This window comes from Trichechus manatus, unplaced genomic scaffold, assembly GCF_000243295.1.
Source record: "Trichechus manatus latirostris isolate Lorelei unplaced genomic scaffold, TriManLat1.0 scaffold00219, whole genome shotgun sequence".
In the NCBI taxonomy this organism is placed as follows: domain Eukaryota; kingdom Metazoa; phylum Chordata; class Mammalia; order Sirenia; family Trichechidae; genus Trichechus; species Trichechus manatus.
The window spans coordinates 1,685,329-1,696,339 of record NW_004444155.1 but is presented as its reverse complement, the minus strand read 5'-3'; the positions used below and the strand labels follow the sequence as shown (position 1 = coordinate 1,696,339).

The following is an 11,011-nucleotide window of genomic DNA, read 5'->3' as shown; positions in this document are numbered from 1 at the left end:
TTTCACCTGTCCAATTCAGGATCTCTCTCCCTTGGAAAATGTAGGGCAGGCATAGTACCTGGCACACAGTAGCAACATTGTAAATGCTCATTAACCAAATGTTGAATGAAAACACTGTTAAATTCCTGCTCATTCAGGCAGCAAACCTTTACTGGATTACATTCGAGGCACTATGCTAGGCCCAGCTCTAAAAGAATTCCTAGCCTCCTGGGGGAACCAAAAAGTGAGCAAGGTTTCAGTGCAGAGCTATAATATACGTGTGCCAAAGCACCTCCGCAAGCCCCTTTGCTAGCTCCATGCACTGAACGGGACTTGGTCAGACATTCGGTCTACAGGTGTGAGGGCCCACCTAGGGCGGTAACCTGGGGCAGGCACTCTGCTGGTCCCTGGATTAAACAGAGTCTGGTAACTCTCGGAGTTGCCAAGAAATATAGTCTCAACTGGATAGTCTTCAAAAACAATACTTCACCTTCCACAGTTAACAGAAAAGTTCTTTTTAGGCAGAGTGTCTCCTCTTCATGTTAAAAAGGGATTCTGGTCATTGAAAGCTTGACTTAATCACAATCTTTTCAAAATCCAGGCTTAAACTACACCTAAATCCACATGTGTTTCCCTGTTCTCAAACATTGTTACGGTTTCAATATGAGATTGGCTAGGGTGCTGATGCCTGGTCTTAAAGGGTTAAATAAGTCTGTCTCCAAGCTTCCCCAGCCCCTCCAGGAGCCTGCATCCCTGCTAAACTATACGTTCCCCGCCTCTTCCAAGAGAGGTCAATTGTCTCCCCAGAGGCTCCTGCAGTTGCCCAGGAGTTGCAGAGATAGAGAAAAGCACCCTGAATCCAGGCTGGGAGGGTCACTGTCACTTTATTAGACCTGTTTATCTCTCTCCAAGTGGGAAGATTCCTATACTTAGGTTTAGGAATCTTCCCATTTTAAGAGGGATAGAGGTGAGAGAGGGAGTGTGTTTACGTGAGTGTGTGTATCTGTGTCTCCTTCATTTTGTCCCAGAAATTCCAAATTGAAACATTTGTCTAACGTAGAAAAATCCAATATTTTAATAGGGACATCATCTGCATAATACTTATCAGAAAAATAATGTTTATTTGCATGATGACACATTGGTAAAATGTGTCATAATTTGCTAGAACTTGCTCTTCCATGTATTGGAGAATTATTTCAGCTTACCAGCCCCCTCCCCTAGAAGTTCCCACGAATCTTCTATTTTAACTTGGTTGTGAAATCAGTTGACCAAAAGGGAAATTTCTCAGCTCTCCACTTCTGCTTTTAGAGGCAATAAAACAGTGAGGGAGAAATTGGCAGACAGCAAACCTCTTAGAGGCACAACAGGCCACTCCAGGATTCTCTCCGCATTGCTCAGGTATAATGATTTTAACTAAGTCTTCCTGGTAACTAAGTCCTAAGGAGGTTGGTCGGTCAGTCAGTCAGTTGGTCAGTCTCTCTCTCTCTCTCTCTCTCTCTCTCTCTCTCTCTCTCTGTCTGCCTGAGGGCTGGGTTTTTTTGCAGAAATGCCAGGTGTACTGTAATGCTATGGCCTGTGGCCTGTGAAATATTCTGGGAATGAATTCCGCTTCTCCAGCAGCTGACACCTGAGAGATAAATGTCAAGTCCTCTGCTCCAAGTCTTGGGCAACTTCTAACAAATACGCTCCTGTTTGGGTTTAGGCTAACATATGCTTCCCTCTAGACCCAAAGAATGGTTCTTCCACTCATTCACTCTTTCATTCAAAGATTGTTCCTTTGTATACCTGCCACATACCAGGTGCTGAGAGAAACTCAGATATGAAGACAACCCTCGTGGGGGCTGGCAACCACAAGTGGTCACTCTTTCTCTTCTCTTTACGTAGGTTTCTGAAGCAGCCATGGCAGCAGCCCCTGAACTCAACGGTGATGTGATGAATTACTACAGGTCAGTGGAGAGACCAAGACTAGTAACAAGAGCAGGACTCCCCCCTTTCAAGAGTAGTGTTAGCTGTGCTTGGAGACCAGATTTGCCCTCGAAGATGCCTCTTCCAATGGCAAGCAGGGTTCCAAGTTAACCTGGTTTGAAGACTGATTTCCCACTTAAGTGCAGTCTTGGGGCCCATAGACCTCCCAGATGTTGTGCTGCAGGTGCTTCCTACAGACAGCAAACAGAAAGAAAAGATTCCAAGTGGATGATACAGGGGACCCCTTTGCAAAGTTTGGCTCAGGTGAGATGGCAAATTCAGATTTTAACTGACTCCACTAGGCTGAAAATTATATCTCAGGATCCAACAGGGAGCACCCAGGGGTACTTTCCCTGGCCCAGGGGTACTTGCCTTCTTCCACGGTGATATGCTAAGCATGGAACAGTGGACTGTTCCATGCATAGAACCATGGAACTTGCCAGAAGCCTTCAGGTAGATTTGAGTTTCATACTGTTTGCAGTTTCCTATTAACAGTGAAGACCTTTTACAGGGACAGAAAAATAAACCAGTTTAGGAGACATAGTTGAGCAATGCCTCTGTTTTTATTACAGCGACAATGAAGATAACCTGTTCTTTGAGACTGATGGCCCCAAACAGATGAAGGTGAGGCTATGGAAATAGCTCCCAACCCGTGGGAGGGCTCTGACAGCAAAAGCTCAAACAAAAGGGTCTGAGCTGTCTTGCTCCTGGGGTATTTTGTGATGGAATGATTCTTTCCTCTTCCAGTGTGAAAGATGCAGGCTACAAAGCATGTTGATCTGGTCATAGTCAGCTCCCCACACCACCATAGTCACTCACTGACAGTGGTCATGACTGGGGTGGTGGGGGGAGTCACAGTGGTGATGATGTTTGCTGCCTCATGCTAGGAAGACAACCAGGACTACAAGTCTTCAAAGCAAATTTGATTCTCTGTTTAGGAGACAGAGTCAGCCTACACTAATCACTGAGTCAAACTCTGTAACTCAGAGAAGATGACCTTAAAAATTATCAGATGTCTGTGTACACTAAGGGTGGGATAGTTTTTTGTTACATGGGTGGGGTTTATAACAACATGAGGTAAATGACATAAACAAAGAGATGAATTGGGAGTTAAAGAAAACCACTGACTTGCTGTTTGACCTTGGACAAGTCATTTCACCCCTTTGGGCCACAAAATAAGGAGCATGAACTAGATAATCTCTGAGAGCCTGGCATCCTTCTTGTGTCATGTTAGAGCGTTAGAGATGCAAGATGATATAAAGTGTAAGGAAGTATAAAATAGTTTATGGTGTAGGTGGGGCATGTATAAAAAAGATAATACAGAAATGGGATTTATTCTAAAAGAATATCATACAAGACATCAGAAAGCCCACATTCTGGCTTTGGGTCTGCCTCCAACTTGCCACATGCCCTTGGGTAAGCCACTTAACCCTCTCTGGGCTTCAGAGAGATAAGAGATTATCTCTCATTGGAAGGCTGATTATCTCTAAGGCCCCTTACACTTCTCTGATGTCAAAACAGGAGTTCCCAGCCTGAGCACCTTAACACACTCACTTGCTTGGTTTCTCCACAGTGCTGCTTCCAAGACCTGGACCTCTGCTCTCCAGGAGATGGGGGCATCCGACTTCAGATCTCCCAGCAACACCACAACAGGAGTTTCAAGCGGGTCGTGTCGGTCATCGTGGCGGTGGAGAAGCTGAAGACTATCCTTGTTCCTTGCTCACAGTCCTTCCTGACCACCATCTTTTCCTTCATCTTTGAAGAAGGTACTTAATGAGAGCTGACAGGAGGCAGTAGGTCTCCCAGTTATTTCCTTCTTGCAGTCAGTAACTCAGTAGTCAACTAAACTCCCGGGAAGCTGAAGCCCTTAAAAGGTAGAAGGCCCGATAATAGGGGAACAGAGAAGACTATAAACCAAATTAATCATCTCTTTAGTTGAAGATGGAGCCCTGGTGGCCTAATGGTTAAGCGTTCAGCTGCTAAGGTCAGCAGTTTGGTGGGATGTTGGAATCCACTGGTCACTCCTTGGAAACCCTATGGGGCAGTTCTACTCTGTCCTGTATGGTTTCTATGACTCGGAATCACCTCCGTGGCAATGGGTTTGGGTTTTTTGTTTGTTTGTTTGGGTGGTGCAAAAGGAGCCCTGGTGGCACAGTGGTTAAAGCGTCTCACTGCTAACCCAAAGGTCAGTCGTTCTAAACCACTAGCAGCTACATGGGAGAAAGATGTGGCAGTCTGCTTCCATAAAGATTCACAGCCTTGGAAACCCTGTGGGGTTGCTATGAGTCAGAATCAACTGGACAACAGTAGGTTTGGTTAACGTACTTGCTGCTAACCAAAAGGTTGGTGGTTTGAGTCCACCCAGAGGTTCTATGAGTCAGAATTGACTCGACAGCAATTAGTTTTGGGGTTTTTAGTTGAAATTATTCTTAAAATAAGACCTTGATAACTACTCACTCCATCATTCTCAGAGTGGTTTCACTTGCATTATGTTCTACAAGTCTCACAATCACCATCGTCACTTTGTTACCATCGCCATTTTACATAAGTAGCTCTACTGCAGCTAGCAACAGAGCTGAAATTTGAATCCACATCCTATCATGCCAGATCTAGTGTTCTTACCTCTTTCTTCCCACCCCAAACTCCCTCCCCACTAATGTTACAATCGAACTTTGTCTGTACCTGCTCAGGCTTCATCCAAGAAGCCAAATTCTGTGACCTCATGTTATCAGACTTACCCTTCCGATTGTCTGCTTACACAACGTGTGTGTTCCACATTTCAGAACCCATCAACTATGATGACGCGTATGAGTGTGATGCAGCTGTGCTATCCCTGAACTGCAGACTCCGAGACATAGACCAAAAGTGCCTGGTGCTATCTGGTCCATGTGAGCTGCAGGCCCTTCACCTCAATGAACAGGATATAGACCGACAAGGTAACTTGGGACATCTTGCTTTTCCTTCCTGGCCTCCTGGCAACTTGCTTATTCTCCACATTTTCAACAAAGTGGGACATTAAGGCAAACTCTCAACATAAGTCAAAATTAATTGACAGAAAAAGAGCATACAAAATTTTGTTTCTGTCCTAGCAATGAAGCCAGCTTGATTCCCTCAGCACATGACTGAGAAATCAGACTGCTCCACCACAGCCAGGACCATTGTCCAGCCAAGTCACTTACAGATGGCATAATAGCTATTCTTCCATTAATTAGGGTCATTTGATGGGCATACCCTAACTGCCTGCGGGTTCCTCTTTCCTGTTGTTGGGGTTAAACTAGAATGGTGAAAAGATAAGGTGCCCATCCCTATCCCAACCTGCCCCCTTGCCGCTGACATCCTTCCTGCCCAATACACATGGCTCCTTATAGGGAAGTTTTACTGACAAGCATGAACTTGCATCTTTCTACAGTAATTGGGAAATGTTTCAGTCTGGTGAGCCAGTAGTTGGGAATCTGCCTGGCACTATGCCACTTGCATCCTTCCTCCCACCCTACCTCCTTCAAGACTAAAACCTGAGTGTAAGGGTGTGGATCAGAGAGCAGCTGGAAGGAGCAGCCTGTTCTCTTCCAAGGCTGCTGTCCCTGGAAAGCAGCATCACTTAGGAGGCTGGCGGTGAGGGGCTTCCTGCTCACAGACAGAACAAGAACAATGCTGTTTCTTTAGAACTGAGTAGTGAGCATGACCTCAGGGCCTCCAATTGAGGCAGTTATGACCAAGGAAGAGCAAAACGAGTGTTTCTCTTTGGAGCCATTTTACCCAGCTAAGCTTCTCCTCTTCCAAGTTCTTCCCACATGTTCTTCCCATTGTTGCTCTGTGTTCTGGAAACAGATCTGGTACCTGATTTCTTTCAGGAGCCCAACTTAACCTCTTTCCTTGCATCACCATTGATCAAACTGTTCTGCTGCTAATGCCTATGTACACATCGCTGGCTAATGACAAGATGGCTTTCTTCTTCCTTCAGCGTTTAAAAACTAGCCCTCTTTTAATTCTTCATTGTCATTACTGTGAGGCACTGAGAAACCCTCAGACCTTCTTGGAGGAAACCCTGAATCAACCAACTAACCCAGCTATTCTCTGTGAGAAGCAAAGTGATCTTGTCTGTTGGGCCAGAGGAAACTGTGTGGCTTCCGGCAGTGGACGCTAACTTGTACTGGTCCTGGAATAGGGGTTCAACCTGTTAGGTCCAGCCTGCACTGCTCTATGTACCTGACCACAAGGCCTCTCTTCTTTCTCCAGTCGTGTTCTCCATGATCTTTGTGCAAGGAGAAATAAATCAAGAGAAGATACCTGTGGCCTTGGGCCTCAGGGGAAAGAATGTGTACCTGTCCTGTGTGATGAGTAATGGGAAGCCCACCCTGCAACTGGAGGTGAGTGAGTACCAGAGACTGAGGGTCCTTCTCAGGCATCCTTCAAAGCACCCCCACCATCACTTACTTCCAAGACAACCTCCTTCTCCTTCCCAGAAAATCTAGGAGCTGTTCTACTTGACAATTATATAAATGTACATAAATTTAACATAATTGTTAAATGCATGCGCGACCAGGGCTCCTTTTCGTTTTTTGTTTTCTTCACTCCCACTACAGATAATTACATCATTTTGCTGATGTTATTAGCCTGCCATCTTACCATCCCAATGCATTATTCAATGTTACGGTTGGAAGGAGTATATATTGTCAGAGTTGTTCTCATTTGATAGATGATACTTCGGGAAATTAAAAATTAAAGGGAGAAAGGACACCTGCCATCTTCTCCACTCCACCCCTCAAATCACTCTCCCCACAAAACTTTTCCAGCAAAAGTTTTGTTTCCAAGTTGATGTCATTCTAGCCAGGGCTATAAAGAAATATATGGCAAAAGTCCCTGGAAACTGGGTAGTACTAGAAGTTTTAACCTACTTTTTACTTTTTTGTTGTTGTTGTTGTTAATTCCCACCTACATTACGCTCCCCAGCATTTGGCTCTAAGCTTCAGAAAAGAATAAGAGTTCCCTCAATGTTGTTGTTAGATGCCATTGAGTCAATTCCAACACATGACAACCCCATGCGTACAGAGTAGAACTGCTTCATAGCGTTTTCAAGTCTGTGACCCTTCAGAAGCAGATCACCAGCTCTGTCTTCCGAGGAAACTTTTGGTGGGTTTGCACTGCCAGCCTTTCAGCTAGTAGTTGAGCACTTAACCATTTGCACCACCCAGGAACTCAACCCTCTTAATAACTACACAGAAAGTCAGAGTCACAAAGGTAACTCAAGAGTCTGGTTCCTGCTCCTGCAGTCTGCTCATCAGTTCCTCTTTAGCCGATCCAAAGAACATCTTTATCAGAGTGTCTCTGTCCCTTCACAAAAGTTCTTATTTCTATTTCGCTGCAGACAGTAGATCCCAAACGTTACCCAAGAAAGAAGATGGAAAAGCGATTTGTCTTCAACAAGCTACAAGTCAAGGACAAGTTGGAATTTGAGTCAGCCGAGTACCCCAACTGGTACATCAGCACCTCTCAGATGGAAGAAATGCCCGTCTTCCTGGGAAATACCAGAGGTGGCCAGGATATAACTGACTTCACCATGGAAGAAATATCTTCCTAAAGAAAATCATACCCAGAAAGTCCACATGTGCTGAGTAAACCCTAAGGCTGGCAGAAAGGGAATAGAAGGGATCTGGAGCATGGCTGCAGCCTGGACCTTTTTGTTGTCTAGACTGAAGCCAGTTGCCTTCCTTATAGTGGTGCTAAGGGAGTCTCCTGCCCACCAGCCAGGAGCTGCCTGAGGCTGTCCTAGTGCCCCAGGACTAGGCGTGATGAGGATCAGCTCTTCCCTCCCAGGGCCAATGCCCAGATCCCCTTTTCTAAGCAGGCCTCACCTACCCCTCCCACTTGCTCAAAGCCAGCCTGACAGAAACCATTGCACACTGGATTCAAAGAAACCCTCTGTCCTTTACTCCCAGCTTTTGGTGAGTGACCACTTGACTATTTATTTATTTATTTAATGACAGGTTGATCTACTTAATATAATTCAAGGAAAGGCAAGAAGCAACATTGTCTGTGAACTACCCTAGTCTTCAATATCTATGGAACAAATTTAATTTAAACTCTTTTGTGCTATCTTTACATAAAGTCCTTTCACCGAGGCTGAGATTATAATATAAACTCAGATTATTTAAATGGGAATATTTATGAATGAAAAACTATGATCGAACTGCTTCAATGGTTCTGAAATAAATTTCACTGAAAATTATTTTTTTCTGTGCCTGATAACTGACTTTTCTTGGATTTGGTATGGAAGGATAAACATGAGAGCTCTGCTTGGGGGGCTAGAGGTCCACTCCTCATTGCTGGGTGCTGCCAAGTATATAGATGCATCCCTGGCCACCAAAGACAAGCTTCGTCGCTCCTCTCCTTTACTTCTGTTTTTCAACAAAAGGATATTTGGCACATAAGCTTCAGCTGAAATACATGATCAGCTACAGCATGATAGGGAGTAAGGGCTGGTGGTAACAGCTGCTAATTATTTCTCTATTCATTTATTCAGCAAATATTTATTAAGCAAATGCTATGTGCTGGGGAGCTGGGAGTACAGAAACAAGAAAGGTAAGGAGTTCCTAGTTAGGTGGAAGAGGCATATATGTACAAACAAAAATAAGGGGACATGACAAGTGAGGTAAAGATATGAGAACATGAAAGGAGCAGCGAGAGAGGAGCGATGAGATCTGCTGGAAAGGACAGAGGGTCAAGGAGGGTGACCTATGAGCCAGTCCTAAAAGAATGGGAAAGAGGTCCCCAGACAGAAAAGCAAGAAAAGGGAAAAGGACACCAGGGAGAGGGACGAGCATGCACAAAGCCATGGGGGTATAAGAATGATGTAAAAGTAAACTTTCAGCATCACAGAAATCACCAGAAATACAATTAAAACACAAAAACAACCCAGGAAAAGAAAATATTTGTCTCATACCCCAGACAAAGGGATAGTTTGCTTAATATATAAAGAGCTCCCTCAAAACATTAGAAAACAATAAGAACAAAAACCCAAAAAGAAAAAAACAGGCAATGGATATGAATAGGCTGTCCACAGAAAAGGAAATGCTGTTAGATCTTGGACAGAGTAAAAGATTATTATTTCTCATAATAAGAAAGACAAGTGAAAAGCACTTTGAGATACAAATGTTCTCATATTAGAATAGAAAAAATCCAGAAGTTTAACAACACCTTGTTGGCAAGACTGTGGGGAAACCCTCACTCTTAAGCATTATAGGTGGGAGTTTAAATTGGTACCACTACTATAGAGGAAAATTTGATAACTATGAAAATTACAAATTCATTTCCTCTGGCCTAGCAATTTCACTTCTGGGGATTTATCCTACAGACGGACATACATCCATGTGAAACAACACATGACCAAAAGTATTCATTGTAGATCATTTGTAACAGCAGAAGATTGGAAATAACCCAAGTGTCAATCAAGAGGAGACTAGCTAAATAAATTATGAGAAATCCATAAAACGAAATAATATGCAGCCAATAAAAAGAATGAGAAAGGACTCTGTTTTCGTATGGAGTGGTCTCCAAGATATACTAATAACTGAAAAGAAAGATGCAGAACAGTGTTTAAAGTGTGCTAACTTTTATGTAGCAAAGGGCAGAAAGAAATAAGGCAATATATTCCAATATACTTACATTTGACTTATAAATTCTGGAGAATACATAAAATATGAATAAAGTATTTATAGGGACTGAGGAATCAGGACAGGGGAAAGAATAAGACATTTCACTTTATACTTTTTTTGACAGTGTGTGAGGCTGGGTTCTCTAGAGAAGCAAAACCTGCAAAGCATATAAATATATAGAGAGAGGGATTTATACCAAGGAAATAGCTCACGCAGCTGTAGAGGCTGGAATGTCCCAAGTCCATGGGTCAAGATAGGCTTCTCCTGATTCATGTAGCCACAGGGGGTGGCAAACCAAAGATCAGCAGGTCAGACAGCAGGGCTCTTGCTCCCAGACTGCAAAGACTGACAAACCCCAAGATTGGCAGGCAAGACCTCAGGCAAGCTGCTAGCTCAAGTCCCAAGAACAGAAGGTCAGACGAACAGGAGCCAGCTGTAGGAGCCAGTGATAGCAAAAGCCCAGAAGCTATGCCAGAATATCTGCTTATATTCGATGCAGGCCACTCACCCAAGGAAACTCCCTTTCAACTGACTGACTATCAGCAGATTCCATCATTGGAGGTGATCACATTATATCAAATTTCATCACAGAGGTGATCACAACATCATATGACTGCCAAACTACATTAGTGCAAAGCCACTGAGAATCATGGCCCAGCCAAGTTGACACACAACCTTAAAATCACAGACAGTTTGATTTTTTTTATTTTTACTCAGAAGTAAAATGTTAATTTTTAAAAACCTTCTGTTGAAAAAAAAAAAGTGTATGACTTATTTGGGGAAAACAACTGTTAAGAGTCAGGAGAATGACAAGGAAGTGTGCCAGTCTTCAGCAGCTCACTCCTAGGACCCTCTTCTCCTCATTCCTCTAGGCTCTCCAAACTAAGGCAGAGGATATGGAGAACCTATGACCTGGCTGAGCCCCTCTCCTAGCTATGTCCACTTCATAACTGCAGTGCAAACGATGGGATAGGTGTCATGAGCAGGTGCCCAAGTGGCACCCACTCTGCAGTATGCAGTAGGCTGCTGGTCTGAGGAAGAAAGCAGAAGTGCCCCTGGGAGCCCCAGCAGACATATTGTCCCCTTTCCCTGGCTGAGTGATGCAATTCCACCCACCCTTTCCAGGTTCAAAAGGGAGAACATCCCAGGAAGAATGACATAATGTGAAGACATCTCACCTTGTGAGGAAGCAGATTCCAAATCATCTCTGTGAGGGTAGATTGGTCTGCCATTTTGGAGAATAATTTGGCAGTATCTAATTTTTTTTCTGTTTTTGAATATGCTTTATGACTCAGTAATTCCACTACTTGGTGTCTTTCCTAAATAAACACTATAAAGAAGAAAAAGAAGATAAACTCAAAGGTGTTTACTGAAGCATTGTTTATAAAAATTTAACAAAATAAGCTGGCAACAAC

At 43.7% G+C, this 11,011-nt stretch overlaps 1 protein-coding gene across 2 annotated transcripts; it reads left to right on the top strand.

The window, feature by feature from the left end:
- Positions 1-1,295: 1,295 nt before the first annotated feature.
- Positions 1,296-8,176, top strand: IL1B (interleukin 1 beta). 2 transcript variants are annotated; one of them, XM_023742798.1, is made up of 7 exons: positions 1,296-1,377; positions 1,864-1,925; positions 2,517-2,568; positions 3,518-3,710; positions 4,728-4,880; positions 6,181-6,311; positions 7,310-8,176. In XM_023742798.1, the coding sequence occupies exons 2-7, from the start codon at positions 1,879-1,881 to the stop codon at positions 7,520-7,522; spliced, it is 789 nt and encodes a 262-aa protein (XP_023598566.1). In that variant the 5' UTR covers positions 1,296-1,377; positions 1,864-1,878; the 3' UTR covers positions 7,523-8,176.
- The last annotated feature ends 2,835 nt before the right edge of the window (positions 8,177-11,011 follow it).

Excerpts from the sequence above, each read along its gene's own strand:
- IL1B (XM_023742798.1), top strand. The coding sequence starts at position 1,879 with ATGGCAGCAGCCCCTGAACTCAACGGTGATGTGATGAATTACTACAG. Across the intron at positions 1,926-2,516 it reads GATGTGATGAATTACTACAG|CGACAATGAAGATAACCTGT; the intron begins GTCAGTGGAGAG and ends TTTTTATTACAG. Across the intron at positions 6,312-7,309 it reads AGCCCACCCTGCAACTGGAG|ACAGTAGATCCCAAACGTTA; the intron begins GTGAGTGAGTAC and ends ATTTCGCTGCAG.